Source organism: Centroberyx affinis, unplaced genomic scaffold (genome assembly GCF_046629955.1).
Source record: "Centroberyx affinis isolate AG114_WGS23_722 - 3 ecotype Tasmania unplaced genomic scaffold, CSIRO-AGI_Caff_v1 ptg003542l_1, whole genome shotgun sequence".
Lineage (NCBI taxonomy): Eukaryota > Metazoa > Chordata > Actinopteri > Beryciformes > Berycidae > Centroberyx > Centroberyx affinis.
In genome coordinates this window covers 112,891-133,907 of record NW_027281482.1, presented here as the reverse complement: position 1 = coordinate 133,907, position 21,017 = coordinate 112,891, and the positions used below count along the sequence as shown (strand labels likewise).

At 40.7% G+C, this 21,017-nt stretch overlaps 2 protein-coding genes across 5 annotated transcripts; one reads left to right on the top strand and one right to left on the bottom strand.

Annotated features, from left to right (window-relative positions):
* The first annotated feature begins 504 nt into the window (after window positions 1–504).
* Window positions 505–10,919, top strand: LOC139661529 (tectonic-1-like). Its single transcript, XM_071539984.1, has 13 exons — window positions 505–790; window positions 2,442–2,560; window positions 3,758–3,893; window positions 4,085–4,236; window positions 4,572–4,674; window positions 5,602–5,714; window positions 6,815–6,835; window positions 7,176–7,310; window positions 9,059–9,147; window positions 9,361–9,498; window positions 9,598–9,751; window positions 10,504–10,635; window positions 10,773–10,919. Exons 1-13 carry the CDS (start codon window positions 505–507, stop codon window positions 10,917–10,919), a joined length of 1,725 nt encoding a protein of 574 aa, XP_071396085.1.
* A 561-nt stretch (window positions 10,920–11,480) lies between these two features.
* On the bottom strand, window positions 11,481–18,377 carry LOC139661531 (voltage-gated hydrogen channel 1-like). Of its 4 annotated transcripts, none has more exons than XM_071539986.1 (7): window positions 18,326–18,377; window positions 16,760–16,810; window positions 15,416–15,643; window positions 14,385–14,489; window positions 14,050–14,281; window positions 12,413–12,525; window positions 11,481–12,095 (listed from the first exon to the last, which is right to left on the bottom strand). In XM_071539986.1, exons 3-7 carry the CDS (start codon window positions 15,587–15,589, stop codon window positions 12,039–12,041), a joined length of 681 nt encoding a protein of 226 aa, XP_071396087.1. In that variant the 5' UTR covers window positions 15,590–15,643; window positions 16,760–16,810; window positions 18,326–18,377; the 3' UTR covers window positions 11,481–12,038. The 4 variants fall into 4 exon arrangements, with proteins under 4 accessions (XP_071396087.1, XP_071396090.1, XP_071396088.1 ...); XM_071539989.1 differs by having other exon boundaries at window positions 15,416–15,638; XM_071539987.1 differs by having other exon boundaries at window positions 16,772–16,810; window positions 18,326–18,341.
* Window positions 18,378–21,017: the final 2,640 nt, after the last annotated feature.

The following is a 21,017-nucleotide window of genomic DNA, read 5'->3' as shown; positions in this document are numbered from 1 at the left end:
CCATATTAGGGCAACAGACCCCCATTTGACCCAAATCTGTTAGATATGATATTGTCCAGAATTCCATGACTGTCTGTATAGGTAGAGAGATAACAGAGAAACTATGATCAAATACATCTTTTCTTCTACATTCTCCATTTGTGTTGACTTCTTATAAATGAAATAATGGTGAAGTTTAACAATTGATCAATTTGCTGGGGACCCCCTGGAACCCCCTCAAGGACCCCCGGTGGTCCCCGGACCCCACGTTGAGAACCAATGCTCTAGGCTTGTTGCAATCATGAGAGCTACAGCTCAAAATTCTAGTTTTAGTTGGATGGGAAATGCAATGAGAAGATTATTTGTTAATTTTATTTAGTCAAACAGGATTAAAAGGTAGAATTTAGTCTCTGGTCCACACTCCGAAGCAGAAGGTGGCGGTAATGCACCTATGACGCTTGTTGCCAACCGCCATTAAAAGAAAAAAAGAAGACGACGACCACCATAGCAACGAAAATAACAAAGATGGCGTTGTTTGTTACTGTTGTGTTTTCATCTCTAAATCTCTTGTGTTTGCTTCTCATGGGTGTTGCCGCCACAACTGAGGAGAATTCAACGAGCTACGACTCAAACGCCACTGTGTCTACCATCCAGAATGTAACATATATGGACAATTTTACAACTCTACAGCCCGAGTTAGACTCTACAACCCCGACACACGGCTACAGCACGACGAAGGATCCAGTACAACCCTCCCTGTCTACCGACCCCCTGCCTCTGTCCGGCCGACTTCTGTCTCCTGTCACAGATGGTATGTGTCGCTAGGCTGGCTATATTAACCTACTTCTCCATATTTAGAATTATTCTATAAAGTCCGAAATGTGACAGTCACGATAACGGTCCGTTTCTGTCGTGTGTGGAGGTAACATAACGCCAAACCTCGTTCAAAACGCCAATTTAACGTTTCATTGTTCATCAACAAACGTAAATAGCTGATAGATAATGTAACCGCTCTTCAGTGCGGAGTAAAGCCAATACACAAAGCAGCCAAAATATCATTCAATTTCAAGTTTTAAAATGATTTCGCCTGCTATTCCCACAGTCCATGTTCCTCCATCATAATACACTGTGGAGGTTGATAGCTAACTAGCTAGCGAGCCGCGTGTGAACAATTACATAAATTGAGATTTTATTGAAATAAAGTGCTGCTAGCTGAATGCTGAATTTGCCAATAGATTGTAACGACTCATAAAAGGTCGTAGTAGGTCATGTTCTGCCAGGTGTAGCCTATTCTTTTGAAGGTAATCCAAGGCAAAAATAAACTGCCAGATTTTTGAATGGACTTTGGCGGAACGAGCTCTCGTTGAACCATATCGGGTCTGGCTCGTGCGTAAAGACACCAGCAGAGACGCCAGCACCAGTGGTGGAAGAAGTACTCTGATCCTTTACTTAAGTAAAAGTACCAATACAGCAATGTACAAATACTCCATTACAAGTAAAAGTCCTGCATGAAAAATCCTACTTAAGTAAAAGTACATAAGTATTAGCAGCAAAATGTAGTTAAAATATTAAAGTAAAAGTAGTGGTTTGGTCCCTCTGACTGATATTTCATTGTATATGACATCATTAGATTATTAATACTGAAGCATCAGTGTGTAAGCAGCATGTTACTGTTGTAGCTGCTGGAGGTGGAGCTAGTTTGAACTACTTTATATACAGTTAGATAGTTTAGTCCAGTGGTTCCCAACCTAGGGGTCGGGCCCCTCCAAAGGGTCACCAGATAAATCTGAGGGGTCGGGAGATGATTAATGGGAGAGGAAAGAAGAAAAAACAAAGTTCTGATACACAAATCTGTTTTCAGTTTTTGGATTTTTTCTCTAATCTTTGATTTTTGCTGAAATACTGGATCATTTGAACATTTATTGAAATGAAACCATGTGAGGTTTAGAGGGAAAAATCACTATTTGGTGGAGCTGTTAACAACTCAGACATCTGAAATGTGACCCCGACTACACACTGCTTTTTGTAAGACGCCAAAAGCCAGAAAGGTTGGAAACCACTGGTTTAATCTTTAACAATGTGTTGTATTTTAAAAGCTTATTATATTATCCATTGTGTCAAATCTCCATTTGAAAAGTAACTAAAGCTGTCAAATAAATGTAGTGGAGTAGAAAGTACAATATTTCCCTCTGAAATGTAGTGGAGTGGAAGTATAAAGTAGCATCAAATGGAAATACTCAAGTAAAGTACAAGTATCTCAAAATTGTACTTAAGTACAGTATTTGAGTAAATGTACTTAGTTACTTTCCACCACTGGCCAGCACTAAGTAAAGTTGTAGCTAGCTGTATTGCTGCCCAACTACTTTGAGCTTCCTCAATCAGCAAGAATAAGATATGTAAATCAAAAAGCTGTGTTGTGCGTGTATGAAAGCCATTCTGACCCGTGCATTGCTGTGTGTCAGTCGGCAGGTTGTGTCCATGTGATGAACAGAGGGAGCTGTGTGACATCAACTGCTGCTGTGACAGAGACTGCAGTGAGGAAGTGGCTCTGTTCACCGGCTGCACCGTACACACTGTCAGGCAAGTCATCCAGCAAGATTTGTGGCTATTAATTGGACTTCACTGATATGGGTTTTTTATATTATAAATATTGTCATTTAGCATTTGTCATGAAGTACTCAGTGTTTCCTCCGGATTTGTATTCTTAGCAGGGTGGAAAGGCCTCTGAAACAGCATTTAGACTACAACAGGATACTAAAACCACTGAAACCCAGCATAATAATGAAGCATAGACAAACAGTGTAGTGTTGATCAATTCTACTATAAATATGCAACTAATCATCATATCAGGGTTGGATCACACTGACTGGACCAGATCCCAAAGACAATATTGGACCAGATCCCAAAGACAATTAAATATTGGCATCATATTGTCTTTGGGACAATATGGTAACAGCTTCCATGCTGAGAAAATCAGTGCATTACAACTTCCTGTGGCAAGTTTCTTTTTGTGACTTATTGACAAACCAATGCAACAAAAACAAAATTGTAATGGTTACTAGCACTAGATACTAGGGCTGAACAATTAATCAAAATTTTACCGAAATCGCAATATGGCCTACTGCAATTTTCAAATCGCAGGAGGCCCAATATTTGTTAAAGGCGAAATGTGTGTCAAAATACCATTTTAAATTAAATATTGTCGTGCTGCAGAGATGTCCTGCCCTACACATCATATTCTACAGACTTAAGAAAACATCTTTGTTTGATACAGATCCCCGCAAAAATTACAAATACGTTTTTCAATGAAAATGAGAATAATGATGTAAAAATTATCATTCCCTCTAATATCGCAAATCATATCGCAATTGCAATATCAGTCAAAATAATCGCAATTAGATATTTTTTTTAAATCGTTCAGCCCTACTAGATACATAATGTAACAAATTATTTTGGGCAGGTTGCCATAGATGGCAACAGGAAGCTGTAATGCAGCGGTTTCTCAATGCAGAAGCATTGAGAAACAGAATGTGAAAAGGGCCTATTATGACAATTTGATGTTAAAGCAATATTCCACCAAGTTTTAACATAGGGGTTATTCAGCACTTGGCCACCATGAAAACCATAATATAAACTGATTACCAAGATTGTATGCATTTGTATTTAAATTTGTAATGTGTAGTATTGACTATTGACATTTTCAAGTTTGTCAAGATCTGTCCAGAAGTATGTACAGGTTCATCCTCTGTATGTTTAACCCAACTTCATCTGTCTTGACAGTGGTAACAAGCAGCTATGCAGCCCGGTCACAGCGCACTACTCTTTAGGCAGCACTGTAGATGGCTTCTCAGAGCTGCACTCCTCCGTCCAGAAGGAGATGAATTATGACATCTTCTGCATTCAGTCGCACAACCGTAAGTCAATAAGAACCGTACCTTTCGTCTGCATAAAGTATTAGTCATGTAAGATGCAGAACACTTTGAAAAATCTGTAGATTAAAGTTAGGAATCGATCCATACATTTTGTGATAGGAAAATATGAGTCAACCCAGCTTTAGTAATAATAATAATAATGATATAATAATAATCTTCTGTCTTCTATCTAGGTGTTGGAGGCTTGTCTTACGCCTCGCCTGCTCTTCCAACTGCCAGTAACTTTGACTCCCTCTTTAACCAATTTGCCAACTATATATTCGGCTCTGGGAAGAACAGTGGGAATTTATCCACAGCGGAGAAGCAGGCCTCATCTGGATACCTGGTGAGTATCAGCCGGGGTCGGGAAGCTTCCTTTATTGATGTTATTTGTTACTTATTACCTACGCAAAAATTGTGATTGGTACTGTATTCCACTGGCACAACTCAGTAATATCATTTCAGTACATTCAGATACTTTTGGATTACGCTAAACTCCACAGAATATAAAATTGAAATTAAGATTATATTTGCTGTTTCACTAATCATCCATTCAGCAATAGTTGCCTTACTCACTGTGGTCCACCGACTCTGCTTTTATCTTGGAGTAACTGATGTTATCTCTAACTGCTAATTTGTAATGGTCAATAATGATGAGTTCATTATTGTTTATGGTTTCAGTATGGGGATGTGATTGCGACAGCAGGAGAGAATGGAGAGAGAGGCATCTTGTGGCTGCCAGCTCCTGGTGTTACTGCCTACTGTGTGGACCTGAGTCCTGCAGGTAGCTACTACAGCTTCATTTAATGCTCCTACCCTAAGCTACATATACTCGATTGAGATAATTATTAGGGCCGGGTTTAAAAAAATCGATTTTCCGATTCAAATCGATCTTCAATTGAATGATCCGATATCGATTCATAAAATCCCGAGATCGATCTTTTAATATATGCCCAATATATGCCTGTAGAGTCTGTAGATTTGCACAACTTGCACTATATTGTGTTGACTGCTGTAGTGTGTTAAATGTTAAATAAAAAGTACATTAATGTAACTGCTTTGGGGTGAATTCTTAATGTAAACATTAATATTATTAATAATGCACCAGGTTAGAGGGTTCCTTGTACAATTTACAGCATTAGTTCTCTGAGAATCTCTTTCATATCCAAGCAAAATTGATATTATAACTGAAATATCCCTAACCGAATCGATATTGAATCGAATCAAATCGTAAATCGAATCGGGACCTTGTGAATCGGAATCAAATCGATTCGGGAAATCAGTGGCGATACCCAGCCCTAATAATTATACAAATGACATAAAGCTACACTAGGCTAGATTTTTATATAAAAATACACCCATTTTATCAGCCCAAATCTCAGGCTCAGACTAGCAGAATCACCATCATCTTTTAATTCACTTCTTAAAACCTACTTTTATAGACTTGCTTTCATGTTATGCCTTTTAGTCTGATTATTTTTCCCATTATATTATTTTTACCCTCTATTCTTATCCTTTTATTTTGTCCTCATGTTTTTACTTATGGTAACATTTTTAGGAGTTTGATGCTTGCTTTCATTTGATTGTTAAAGCACTATGTATTTTCTGCAAGTTCGGTGCTGTATAAATAACGATTAGTATTGTTTTTAAAAGCTTATTATTATTATTGTTATAAGTTGGCTTATTCTGTTTTTCCCGGTTGTCTCGTCAGCGTTCTTGCAGGAGCAGAGTAGTCGGTGTTCGCGGCGTCTGGTCCTCGACCGAGACTGCAGCAGTCTGCCGGCCCTCAGCATGCTCACCTACACTAACATCCAGCTCCTCGCCGTGAGTCGCTCTTAAAGGAATAGTTCACCCAAAAATGAAAATTCTGTCATCATCTACTCACCCTCATGCCAAATGAAACACAGGTGAAATTTGTTAGTCCATATAACACACAGGGAGGTTGCCAGCACAACTTGGTAGCAGCCTTCTCCAAAAGTCAATGGGGACCTGATCTTTAGAGCTCCAAAACAAAAACAGCCAAACAATCACACTGTGAATAGAAAGACCTATACACCATTATTTGTTGCAGATCAATCAGCTGTAGTTAAGATTTGCACTAAATGATGGTGTAAATATACTGTAGGTCTTTTTGGAACTCTGAAGAACTGGTCCCCACTGACTTCAGTTGTTTTGGAGAAGGCTGCTATGGAGTTGTGCTGGCAGCCTCCCTGTGTGTTATATGGACAAACTTCACCTGTGTTTCAACTGGCATGAGGGGGAGGAGATGATGACAGAATTTTAATTTTTGGGTGAACTATTCCTTTAAAACACTGCTTTTACCTGAAAGGAAAAATCCCCCCTCACATACTCTTAGACTGTTGGATATCATCAGTTTGTGATGTTATTGTGTGATGAAGTGTAAAGTGTATCCACTTTCCTTCAACCGGCCTTGTCTACTTCCACGTCAGTTCACGGTTTCCTCTGCCTCTTCTCTGATGGATCTCTCCCTGTATGATTGTTGAACGTCTCTCGGTGCAAAATGGCGGCTCTGGAAAGAAGCCCTTGCTCTTTGATTCTGAGGGACTGACACCAAAACCTGACGTTTACCGCTGATGTTTTAAGTAGCAGAAAAACATTCTGCAATCAAACTCCATTGTAGCTGTGATGGAAATACTTTCATTTGGCCAGTTATGCATGGGAATAAGAAAAATACTACACCACACAACAAAATGGGTGTTTTGGGGTGGATTTTTCCTTACTTTTTATACTTGCAATATCCAAACAAAACAACATGGATGTCGCCAAATAAATCGCACAAGATGAGTGGCACAGATTTCATGTTGCATGCGACGAATTAAGTATCTGAAATGCTTAAAATATTGAGAAACTCTGTCCCATAAAACCCTAACCAAGAATCACTAAAGATGTTTTCTACTTTACAGGGAAAGAATAAAGGTGCAGCAGTAAGTATGCCTACATTTTGTGTATCTTAACCTCTGACCTTTGCTTGGCCTAATAAAATCAATAGCAACATACAGTATGCACATTATAGAGGTGGACTCATAGGAATCAGTGGGTGAATGGTACAACCTGCATAAAATGAAGGCAATTCAGTGTAAAATAATGCCTTTTTGTTAGTGAGCATAGCTTTATTCTCTTTCCATAGTGTGAGGGGTTATGTTTCTTCATACTGTACTTTTAATGTGCATAATGCAGACGGCATTGTAAGCTGATATGAATAAGAGCAGAGGCTACATGTTAAAGATATAAAGGTAAAAGCTGACTGACGTGTTGTTGCTGGAGGTTGTTGCAGTGGAAGTTGCGTCAGTCGTCCAACAGTCTTTAGATGGGACTCAGACTGAGGTGAAGCTCAATGGTGGAGAAGACCTGAACCCGGTTCTACTGAGCCCAGGCCTCTGTGCCAATGTGGTGCTACAGGTGAGTCAGCTTTCTTAACTATGCAACCATATGAGTATTTTTGGATTGACGGTGCCGAAATTAGTATTTTGTGCCAATATTCAGTGTCTTTAAAACACTTTTCTGCCATGAAATACAAGTATCCAGTGTTTCTCCCAGGATTTGAACCTTGTCAGGGTTAGTTGCAGTACTGCTTAAAGGAATAGTTCACCCAAAATGAAAGTTCTGTCATCATCTCCTCCCCCTCATGCCAGTTTGAAACACAGGTGAAGTTTGTCCATACAACACACAGGGAGGCTGCCAGCACAACTCCATAGCAGCCTTCTCCAAAACAACTGAAGTCAATGGGGACCAGTTCTTCAGAGTTCCAAAAAGACCTACAGTATATTTACACCATCATTTAGTGCAAATCTTAACTACAGCTGATTGATTTGCAACAAATAATGGTGTATATATATTGTTTTGGAACTCTAAAGAACAGGTCCCCATTGACTTCAGTTGTTTTGGAAAAAGGCTGCTACCAAGTTGTGCTGGCAGCCTCCCTGTGTGTTATATGGACTAACAAATTTCACCTGTGTTTCATTTGGCATGAGGGTGAGTAGATGATGACAGAATTTTCATTTTTGGGTGAACTATTCCTTGAAATTGGGACATATTCAACATGTCAACAAAACAAAAATGTTGTGAAAATGTTAAAATAAGTCATTGTCTGCTTCACCAATTAGACGTTTTGTCCCCTCAGGTTGGCTTTGTGGTGAAGTACAACCCAGCTGGTGGATAGTGAACGTGACGGCTCTCTGGTCTTGGATTTGTCCGTGGAGACGCGCTGCCCTTGGAACAGAGTTTCGCATTGCATTTGTCCAGGTAGTGCACTGTAGCAAGCAAGTTTTATGCAAAACGGAAAGGAATACCATTCCACAAAAGAGTTGCTGAAATCTTATTGACTGGAGAAGTACTGGGTTTGTGTTCCAGTCAGAATCAAATGACTATTTGATTTAGATTCACTTACTTTTCTAGCATGTTGTACACATCAATTTGCCCCAAAAGTGTTTTAATTTTGCTTAATTTTGCAGAGTCTAGTACAGTGGTGGAAGTACTCAGATCTTTTACTTAAGTAAAAGTAGAAACACCACAGTATAAAAATACTCTGTTACAAGTAAGTGCATTCAAAATGTTACTTAAGTAAAAGTACAAAAGTATTAGCATCAATATGTACTTAAAGCAACAAAAGTAAAAGTACTCATTATGCAGAATGGCCTATTTCAGAATAATACAGTATACATTATATTATTGAATTATAATTATTGATGCATTAATGTGTAAGCATCACTTTAATGTTGCAGCTGGAAAAGGTGGGGCTGATTTCCACTACTTTATATACTGCTGGGTAGCTTACAGTAATCTATAATAATACATCACAATTTATTAGTTGATTATATTTTGTATTAATAATCTGAATCTGCAAATTAACTAGTAACTTAAGTTATCAAATAAAGGTAGTGGAGTAAAAAGTACAATATTTCCCTCTGAAATGTAGTGGAGTAGAAGTATAATGTAGCATAAAATGGTAATACTCAAAATTGTACTTAAGTACAGTATTCGAGTAAATGTACTTAGTTACTTTTCACCTCTGGTCTAGTAGTACAATAATTACCTGAACACATCCAAATTTGTAGTCATGTGCAAATTGACAATGTCAGTCAGACACAGAAACTTGTAATTCTAGAGACTATAAATGCCAGTAATCTATCTCTTTATCTGTTAAACAGGAGGTTGGTGCAGAAGTGGCTGTCCACTACAGTGGCAATCCGGGTTATGTGGTAGGACTCCCTCTTGTGTCTGGAAAAAGAACAGCAGAATATCCTTTACTTGCTTGAAGTTCAGATTTTCCTCACACTGATTTAAGCAGAACACGTTTTTATTTACTTCATCAACCTGGGACAGTCATCGTAGTAATGGGGGTTTAAGTGCTTTTGCCAAGGGAATGATGGTCTGATGATTCCGCCAGGCATTGGTGTGCTGCAAAATGTTGACACAAGGCCAAGGCTTTGCCCTTAACAGTCGTCTTCACTGGGATTGCAAGAAGCGCCGATCCCAGAGAAACGCTGACTATTCTCCAAAGTGCCGAGGACCAGGATTGTCTCCACGGACTCCATCAGCGCTCCCCCATCCTGTTTGGCCGGGACTCTCTGTCCGGCTGCACGTTCAGGTCAGACGTCCTCCTGCTCAGCAAAATAAAAGTTCTGTTTACCTGTGCAGTGACACTTTACGCCCCAAAGAAATATACGATAATGACTTGTCTCTCCAGACTGGAAGACGCTTCCAACTGCTCCCTGGTTTCCCAGGTGCTCCTGGATGTTCTGAGAGGACCAAACTATCCCCAGTTTGTAGCCGCCTTTGGATCATCCCCAACACACAATCCACTGGACTGGGTGCCCATCAAGAACAACTCCAATCCTGGGGTGAGCAGTTTGAAAATGTTTTTTTTTAACACCTGTTGGTAGCAAAGTATTTCACTGAGAACAGAAGAGGCAAGGAGGTGAAAAAGAATTTCCCCCCGGGGACAATAAAACTAACTAACTAACTAACTAATTAATGGTTAGTAACAGCTGACATGCTCTTTACTAGGGTTAGGGATGATACTGGCCTTTATTAAAAATCAGATGTCAACAGTAGGTGTAGTCCACCTCTGGTATGATGGATGTTCCTCCCTGAATATGAATATGTGAATATGTTATATCAGATGTCTGACCAGAGAAATCATCCCAGTGTGTTATGGGGGGGGTTTGCTGAACAATCTGTAAAACCTGCAGTGAAACCTGCCTCACCCTGCCTTAAGGAGCTGCTAACCCTTAAAGAATTTCATTAGTATGGTTTCAGTGGAGAGTCTTAGTGTCCCATGATGGTCTAAATGCTGTTTCAGAGGCTTTTCCACCCTGACAAGAATGAAATTACAGGGGAAACACTGAATAATTTGAATTTTGTGGTCATAATAATGGTCAAAATTTAAAAAAAAAAATTACATTTAAAGGTTGAATATCGTCACAAAATATCAGCTAAGAATATTAGTATCTGCCTTCGACAACCAATATTGATTGAACCCCACTCTTTATTGGGCTTTTAGATATTGCTTACTACCTTAGACTACATTAAGTATATGCTTTATGTAGTGCTGCCAGGATCCACAGTATGTGTGTTATTTGGGTCTGTCCAGGAAGCCCAGAGCTGCAGCATCCCATTGTCGTTCCATTTGGAAATTGAATGGACCAAATACGGATCCCTGGTCAATCCCCAAGCTCAGATTGTGAGCGTCAAAGAAGTAATCCACACCAACACCAGCAACTTGGTAAGGATGGCAGAACATAAATAAAGCAATGCAATTTTATAAACTAAAACCTGTCCCTGTGTTCCAGAAAAATAGATGCAAGAAGGGATCCAAGTGTTTGTGCCCTGTGTGAATGTGTGTGTGTTGTTTTTCTCCAGGCCTCGATGGCTGGCGGCAGCAGTATCCTGTCAGTCAGCAGCTCGGTGACCTTTATACCGGTTTCTGCCGCTGCTCTTCCTGGTTACAGGGCCACGCCTACGATCGACGCCAAACTGCCCTTCGACTTCTTCTTCCCTTTTGTGTGACCGAAGAAGCGTAAGTAAGGAAGCACTGTGCCACAGTCTAATGGGGTTGTGCTCACCAATGCTGCTGTACTTATTAGAGTAACATTTACCATCACAGACTGTTAAGTGGCATTTATCCTGATAATTGGTTGTCAACCATGTGTTCTCCATCTACCCTATTGGGTAACACTTTACAATTAGGGTCACTAAGGTAAGGGTTAGTTAATGCTTAATAAGGGTTAGTTAATGCTTAATAAGCATTAACTAACCCTTAATTAACAGTTAAATAATGTGTATTTTACTAATGGTGTTCATGTTAACTAAGTTATTAATGTATACATTATTTAAGATTATAAAGATGACTATTAAATAATGTATAAATTAATACCTTAGTTAACATGAACACCATTAGTAAATGATTACCAGACACATTAGTTAACTGTTAATTAAGGGTTAGTTAATGCTTATTAAGCATTAACTAACCCTTAACTTAGTGACCCTTATTGTAAAGTGTTACCGATTATTGTGTATAGTGTAAATAATGTATATAGGACGTTTGTAAGAACAAAATAATATTCAGAGAATATTTTTAATAAAAGAAAATAAATTCAGCAAAATCTGATGTTTTCAGAACATACATTTTATATATATTAAAGCAAGATGAAAATAATTGTATTTTATGTACAACACATCAGTAAAAGGAATGTCTATAGATTTTTTTTTTTTTTTACATTTTGAAATATCATTACAAGCAAATGATGTTACACAAGGCCATGGCCTTAGAGCTAATAAAGCTTTATGTAGTGACCTCCAGTAGCATAAAATGTATCTGCATACTTGACGGAAGTCATCAACCAAATAATGACATCTGAATGTTTGAAATAAATATGTTTCCAACATCATGGGAAACCTGGAAAAAGACCTGGTACATGATCAATATTCAAAGTTTTTGAAAATTCTGCGTTTTTTGCTATAAGCCATGGATGGATCATGGAAGGGTTATGTAATATGAACCCTGTATCATGAAATGCATAGTTCATAATTTGAAAAATGATTAAGAATGGCGTGTATGAAGTACATCTTATTGTACATAATACAAAGCACAGTGATCATTAGCGCCGCAACTTTGAACTTCACAAGTTAGAAGTCTATGGCATGCTGGTGCAGGAGGGCTCGAAGTTTCCCGTTCTCTTGTTCCTAAGAGAGAGGGAGAGAGAAAATACATTTTAATATTTACAGACACACGCATTCAGATGGAATCTCTGGTGCGGTACTTTTTAGAAATACTTGGGCTCAGATTCACTAAGGTTTTGTGCAGGGAAGAGTGCTCTATCACCAAAACGACCAAAACAGAATGCCATGCTATTCACTAGCCATGCGATATGAATGGAAAACTGCCTAAAAAAAAAACATAAAGTCTCTTTGCGCCCGTTGCGTTATGTCATGCATATGTTAATTACATGCAAATCATTATGTCCACATATTAGGCAAGGTAGTAGGAGGTAAGGAAGCACCATCTTATCGGCGCGCTCTTGCAGCTCGGTGACTCGACTGACGAGGTGGTCGTAGCTCTCCTTCAGCTTGTGGACTCTCTGGTCGGCGCGGGTCTTCACTGACACCAGGATACCTGTGACACATCCGAACACATGTATGGATGTCTTTGGCTTCTCATCTTTATTACCTCCGCCAAAGAGGTTATGTTTTCGGTGGTGTTTGTTTGTTTGCTTGTCTGTTAGCAGGATTACGGAAAAACCACTGGCCCGATTTTCATGAAACTTGGTGGAAGGGTGTAGCATGGGCCAAGGAAGAACCCATTACATTTTGGAGCGGATCCGGATCCGACTCACGAACAAGCAATAATAGCACGAACCTTGGCGGAGGTCTACGCTCTCCGAGTGCCCTTCTAGTTATTTTTGAGAAGCACATCTCCACTGCAAACTGGAGCCTAACCTTTTAGAAATCAGTAAGTATATACAACTACCTCCTACTAAATCAATCATTAGTGAATGGTGCTGATTTAGTAACTTCGTCAGCTTATTCCTGTAACACTCATTAAAAAGGAAAATTCAATCCAAAGTCCGCTTAAAGATTACCTTGACATACTGAATTTTTGTCTGATTTTCTTCAGTGTGCACATTTTGTACAGTTTTGGGAAAGACGACTTTTGTGTTTAAGCATTTGAAAATGGCTTGCTAGCATTCTTCTTGAAAGCAGTCGATAATGCTAGACAAGACCAAAATTTGAAATCTCAAACATATATAAACTTTACATTTCGGGATCCAAACACACACAATCAAAAAAGGGGTACAGGTAGGGCTGAACAATTAATCGAAATTTTATCGAAATCGCAATATGGCCTACTGCAATTTTCAAATCGCAGGAGGCGCAATATTTGTTAAGGCGACGTGTGTCAAAATAGCATTTTAAATGAAATATTGTGGTGCTGCAGAGATGTCCTGGCCTACACATCATATTCTGCAGACTTAAGAAAACATCTTTGTTTGGTACAAATCCCCGCAAAAATCACACCATAATGATTTTTAATACGTTTTTCAATGAAAATGAGAATAATGATGTAAAAATTATCATTCCCTTTAATATCGCAAATCATATCGCAATTGCAATATCAGTCAAAATAATCGCAATTAGATATTTTTTCAAAATCGTTCAGCCCTAGGTACAGGTGTAAGATCACCTATCAGTATAACCAATGAAATACTGCAATGTCTTAAAAGACAACCTAGCCCGAGATCAGCAGTCCTATAGGGTATTTTAGAAATATGGCCCATGATCATTTTGTTGTTTTTTTCATTTGACATCATGAATTGCATCTGCTATCTAAATTTGTTGATTTGCATATTTATATTGGATGTATCATTTTGTATTGAAGTAGTGATGGCCCAAACGGCCTCAAGATGTTGCTGTAACTCATTTGTATTCACTAAAATACTGAGTCCAATGACCAACGCCATGTTTGGACGAAAGCTTGACTACATAACATGCAGCAATTAGAAGTCAGGTTAATTGATAACAACATAATCATTAGTTGCAAACCTACATATATCTGCATTGGAGATTTTTCTACAGAGGCTGGGTTTTAGAGGTAAAATAAACAGTTGGCATGGAACTCAGAATGACAAGTAGTACCCACCATTAATAATTCTGGCCACCCTCCAGAGTCGCAGCAGAATGAGGAAGCCCATACCATCAAAGGCGTCCTCATTGGAGATGTAGACAATGTCCAGCACGAAGGACACCACCACCACTATCCCATCAAACACCTCAAACTTATGCTGGAAGAACTCGAGGCGGTAGGCGAAAAGCTTACCGGCCAGCTCCACCATGAAAAATGTGAGAAGTGCCAGACTCAGGTAGTGGAACACCTGGAAGAAGGAACTCGTTTGAGGGGTCTACAAGAAGGACTAGGCTTTTTTTTTTTGGCCAACCTGAAACATATTAGGTCTTGTGCAGAAGTCCTTGTCTCACCTGAGGAGCAAGATGGCCATGTTCCAACTTGATGATTGACAGATCTATCAGCAGCTCAGCCAGGACAAAGAAGGCATCCAGGATTACCAAACACACCACCAACACCTGGAAGCCAAGTCACAGGATCACATAGAATCACTTAGAGAATTGGGAGCTTGAGATTTAGATTAGTTTATTGCACATATTAAGAAGAAAAAAAAAACATGCAACGAAACCGTGAAGGGAGACGGAATATAATACATAGCGGTTTGAAGTGCAGGAGGAGAGAAAAGATGTGCAAGGAGGAGTCAAAAAAATATTATAGTGTAGACCAATACATAAAAAGGGACAAAAGAAACAAATTACTGAAAAAACATAGGTGCTGAAGTGGTGAATACGTAAAGAAAGCTGAAAGCTGATTTATAAGATATACAAGACAATGCACTGTGAAATCCATCAGCAAACAGTAAGAACACACTCAATGTGGGTGTCACCTAACATAGTGATTCTCAACCTTTTTCATATCAAGGACCCCTAATTTAGTACACATTAGAGTCACGGACCCCCATTTGATGAGACTTTGTCTCTTGGACCCAAATCTGAGAATATTTTTTATTGTTAGATATGATTTTGTCCAGAATTCCATGACTATCTGTATTGTAACAGTGACACTATGATCAAAATAGTCATTCTCCTACATTCTCTAATTGTGTTAACTTCTTGTAAATGAAATAATGGTGAAATTGATCAATTCATCAATTCGCTGGGGACCCTCTGGAACCCCCCCAAGGACCCTTGGTGGTCCCCGGACCCCACACTGAGAACCACTGACCTAACAGCTTGACAGCATTTTCACAAAACCCACAATAGTGACTTTACTCCAATTAAATCATGGCTTTGTGTTGCATGCAACCACATCAGTGACTTCAAAGTAGAGCAATCGTGAAATTGAAATTTGTATATTGTCTTTATGTCTAATGTAGTGTCAGTTGTACTTCCACCAGCGAGAGGCTGATGAACTCATTCTAGATTCTTAGAATGCTGTGAATCACCTGGAATCGGTCCGAGCTGTAAAGCCTTCGAAGGGAATCCCTGAAGCTCAGCTCTGTGGGATACTGGCCTGTGGCCGGACCCAGGTCCTCACTGGCCTGGTGGAGCTCTTCATCTTCCAGTGTCCCTGGCTGCTCATCGCCCACGGTGGTGAAATACCTCAGGTACCGAGACATGATACAAGGCTCTAGAAAAGGTATGGGCCGCGTCCCACCTTCCCCTCAGCTTACCTCAGAGAGAATTTGAAATTTTAATTCTCAAATGCTGTATAGTAAGATGAGACAGGTGTTCCCTTAAACAACAATTATAAGAAGTTTTAATATTATTCAGGAAAAACCTTATCTATCTTTCTAAGTCTTGGTCTAGTACTACACTTAATCCATACCCATAGATAAGAATGGTGTGACGTTTCAAATGGGCCACGCCCACAGAGTGCAGTAGAAGTGATATGATCTCTATGGGCAAAACAAAAAATCAACATTTTTTGTGGTTGCTTTTTCTGTGTTCTGATAATGTATGTGAATGTATTATATATATATGTGTGAGTGTATGTTATGTGTTTTTAGTTTTTTTTCTTTTTGTTTCTCATTAATTGATAGTTTCTTGTAAATTGTACTACTCTACATGCCTCTGCAATTGCCCCTCGGGGACAAATAAAGTGAATTGAATTGAATAATTTGTCGTTACTTTTTCACAGTTATCAAAGAACTGCATTATCATTATAAAAAAAAATAATTCTTGGAAGTCACAAAATGCTAACAAGCTAGCAAACTTCCGTGCAAACTGCCGTTCAAGAGAGGAGTCATGTTAGCTTTTTTTTTTGCATTTTTTCAAGGAAAAACATTTTAATGATCCTGCTGTTGTTTGACAACCGTGAAAAGGTAATGACAAATTATTTACACCATATACTGTATATTTCACAGAAATTATTAGAACACAGATGTCAATTTATTGTTTTGCTCATAGAAATTGAATAGGGCTTCGCACTTGTACTGCACTTTGCAGGCGTGGCCTTTTTGCTGTGTCATCGCCATTTTCATCTATACTATGGTAACTTGATTTAAGCTAAATAGACTAAATTAGACGCACTATTATACACTGGACAAATGGAAAAAAGCACAACAAATACCACATTTCACCAGCTGGCTTGTTTTAAACGATGTCTCAGCATTATCTTACAACATTTGTTCAACTCTCATCTCCACATTTATACAGTTATTCTATATGAATCTTCAAATGGAAAATCTAACAAATAATTTTCTGAATTCTACAAAAAAATCCTTTAATATATACAGTAACTATAGTTTTTTTTATAATAAGTGCACTTTACAAGCATGGTAACTTACTTGGTAACTTACTTGCAGCCCTGTTTACTGTGTTCTGCGCTTCATTTAGCTCTGCAATTCAGAATGACGTGGCATGTCAGCATCTCTAGAGATTTCTCCATGCGTTGTACAATCTGTGTTTACTTCTCCTTTTTAGGTTTTCAAAATCTTGAAGTGTTGAGAAACCAAACCAACACACTCTGGCGGCAAAAGGGAAGCTGTCTTTGGCCTCCTCCTTGACGGCTCAGAGTCCCCAATCAGAGTTACATGACATCCACCTCCATCATCATCACCATCCATCCCCCTGATGAAACCGACCAAATGCCCCCTCTCTTTCTGAACAGTTAAAAGTCACAATGAAACTGCATTTTGAGAGCACCTTGCTTCCTGATGTATTTCCTGTTGAAACAGGATATGTGGGGGGTGGGGGGGGTATCAGGTGAGATAATTTGTTTGATGGGAGGGGATTGTTCAAAAATCTGTGATTGTTTCATTGGCTAGAGTTTTTATCTAGGCCTCAGTACATAATAAAGTCACCATTGGAAAACTGATGATGAAATCACTTCAAGTAAAGAAGAAGTAAAAGTACTGAGATTTTAACATAAAAACATATCATAAAATTGACATTTTTGGCATAAATTGTCAAATAGGTGATGATAGCATGAGCTAAATAGGCAAAAATGACATTTTTCATTTCAGTGTGATTTCTGTGTGAACACAACACTTAAATGCAGGTCACACACTTAATATTTGTTGGCAGGATAGGCGTTTTATTTGAAGGAGGTCACTCCCCGATACGTTCCGTTCTCTAGAACGCAAAGAGAACGCCACGCCAAACTATATTCAAAAGTTTTGCAATTTAATGAAGCCTTGCTTATCGGTAAATTTCCCTAAGTGATAGAACATAGCTTGTGAGCTTATAAGAATCGTTAGGATGTAATTCTAAGTGTGGCCTACATCATATGCACCAAGCGTAATTTTATTGCAACAAAATGTCAACTTTTAACATTTGTTTATACTGCTCGCTACCTCCCTCCACGGTGTATTTGGTGGAAAGTCGTGCCAATTAACAAGCGAACCTATTTTAAAGTTAAAATAATAGTGAAATAAGAATTGCTCGGTGTATAAAATATATGCCGATTTGAAAAGTGGATTCTGCTGATTCTCAAAACACCTTATGTTATGTTCTACCGAGTGTTTATGTTGGTCCAATGGGCAGAAACATTACACTGACCGATTTTTTTTTAACGCAGTTTGGTGTACAGCAAAACGACACAACGGAACGTTATCGGGGGATAACTTTACCCATAAACTTTTCCTAACAGTTATTGATATAGAAATTAATGCAAGAGTCTGGTTATTTTGTCCAAAGTACTAGTAACGTGGACATCACAATGTGAACTCGTGATAACACACACACCTCTGATTTTTATGCCTACCAAGCATTTCTAACACTAACGTTATCTGGTTTTCGATTGTGTTCACAGCTGGCGACTATGAACCAGTCAGAATGAAGCTTCTTCATTTAATTTGCGTCTATGGCTGCATACAAGTGACCGTGAGTAACTAACGGGTGCAGTGGCTTACCTTTATTCTCCACTTTTGCATCCAAGACGTTGATAATACACTGACTGTTTTTCTACAAAAAAAAAAAAAACCCAAACTCCGCCTCTGCCTTCAAACTAGCCGCGATACGTTGCGTTCTGTCATGGAGAGAACGTCTGGCCAACCTCCTTTCAGAAATCTGTCCATTTAATGTTGCCTTTCTTATCGGGAAATGTGCACACAACGTAGAACATTAATTAAAACCTCTGAGGAATTATTAGGATTCACTTTTCATTTCGGCATACAGTACACCAGGCAACACTTCCATTATTAAAAGTTTAACCTCTCATTTCCACCAAAATACACGTAGTGGTCTGTATCGCGCTGTGTAAATTATTTCTAAAAGTTGAGATTTTATTTAAAGACGTTCCTATACGTGCTTTTATGCTCGCCGAAATGAAGAGTGGCTACTTAAACTCAAGAAAAGGTCTCGAGGCGTAATGAGCAAGGCAACATTAAACTGGAAGACGTTTCAATACAAATTAGCGGGGACTGCCCCCAAATTAGAATTTCCCGAGGAACTTGGGAAATTCAACACATGCCTGGTTCTGCATCCTGTCATGTGTTTATCTGCTGATAGTAGGCCTATCAGAACTGAAGCTTATGGGAAATCTGTGTATGATGGAAAGTGGCATGCATGCGTTTTTGCATGAAACTGTCAATTGTCCTTTTTTCTCTTACGGTCCCGTCTGCCTGACATAGGCTAATAGTGGCTTTGAGACAGTTTTATTTGATGTGAGCATTTTGTCCAAAACTCCAAGCAAGTATGCATTTATAGCATGGGGGAATCCTTAATCCTTTCACCCTGGAACCTAAATGAATACATGTAGGCTATTCTCATCCTGAGATTTACACTGATTTATGAATTCACCAGAAACAGGCCTAATTTTTGGTCCCAACTGGGTCCCAATGGCTGGCTAGTCTAGTACTCACTGACTGGGAAATCTATCGGAGTCAGAAATGAAGTAGTGGGCTGTGTCACCTGCTATCTGTTCAATTAAACACCCAGTCCTGGGGTTTGATCACAACCTGCCTCGCTGTCCTGCATTTGGGTCCTCACCACACCTCCCCGTGACAGAATGAACCGACCAAGACTGGACCCAGCGGACAGCACCCAGCTACCACACAGCCTGCCTTCACCTGGTGAGCCCTGCTTGTCTGTTTGACCTGCGCTCTCAACCCTACCCTCTCGTCCCGGCAGTGGAAGAAAGCTCCGGGGGGTTTCAGCCCCTTTCCCTGCCAGTTTGTCTGGATCCCCAGCGCTCTCAAGCCTACCCTCTCGTGTCCCGGCAGTGGAAGAAAGCTCCGGGGGGTTTCAGCCCCTTTCCCTGCCAGTTTGTCTGTATCCCCAGCGCTCTCAAGCCTACCCTCTCATCCCGGCAGTGGAAGAAAGCTCCGGGGGGTTTCAGCCCCTTTCCCTGCCTGCTTCTGTCTTCCCAGCGTTCTCAAACCTACCCCATAACAGTACGAACTAGCCAACATGGACCCAGCAGACAGGTCTCCTCCCTCTGCAACTGGCGTTGAGATGATCTCTCTGTTCACATATTTTGCCCAGCAAGCAGCCTTGTCAGCTAGCCAGCAGCCTAGCTACCAGCCCAAGCCTAGGCCGCAGCAGCAGCCTAGCTACCAGCCCAAGCCCCAGCAGCAGCCTAGCTACCAGCCCAAGCCCCAGCAGCAGCCTAGCTACCAGCCCAAGCCCCAGTTTGCTAGCCTCCAGTCTGCTAGCTTTGGGCCTGCTAGCTACCAGCCAGCACTCCAGTCGGTTAGGCTCAGGGTTTTGAGCCTAAAACCTGCCTGTCCTGACCCGGCTTTCCCGGAACCCCTGGTTTCTACCAAGGATCATCTGGGGAGCCGCCCTGATGCCCAGCGGTCATCCTTTGAGGGGACTCGTCTTGCCTTTTTCACGGGGACCCGTGGAGGCACCAAGAGGCGGCGAGGTCCCCGTGGCTCCCGACGCCACTGGCTCACTCGGCAGTCCTGCGCCACAGAGTCTCCGCTACCCAGCGCCACTACTGGGGTCCAGTCAGTCCCTGTTCCTGAGCCGCGGCAATCTCCTGTTCCTGTCGGGCCACGGCAATCTCCAGTCCCTGTTCCTGTCGGGCCATGGCGGTCTCCTGTTCGTGCTGGGTTACAGCACTCTCAGCTTCCTGCGCTGCGGAAGCTCCCCGTAGCCGAGCCGCGGTGGTCTCCTGTTCCTGCACTGCGGCAATCTCCCGTTCCTGCCGGGTCGCGGCAATCCCAGCTTCCTGCGCCACGGAAGCTTCCTGTCGCCGAGCTGCGACAGTCACCTGTTTCTGCGCCTCGGCTGGTCCCTGTTCCTGCGCCACAAAAGCGCCCTGTCGCCGAGCTGCGGCAGTTACCTGTTCCTGCGCTGCGGAAGCTCCCTGTTCCCGCTGAGCCGCGGCAATCACTTGTTCCTGTTGGGCCGCAGCAATCTCTTGTTCCTGTGCTGCAAGAGCCTTCTGTTCCTGGGCTGCAGCTGTCTCCTGTTCCCATCTTGCAGCAATCCACTGAGCCAGAGGTGCAGCAAATTTCTGTTCCTGTTCTGCTGCAGTCAGCTCTGGCTGTGTTTCAGCAACCCCCTGGTTTCCTGACTTAACCGGCTCACCTGCCGGGCTCCCAGCTGACACAGCCTGCTCTGCAGCCAGATCCCCAGTTGTGGGCCGCATCCGCC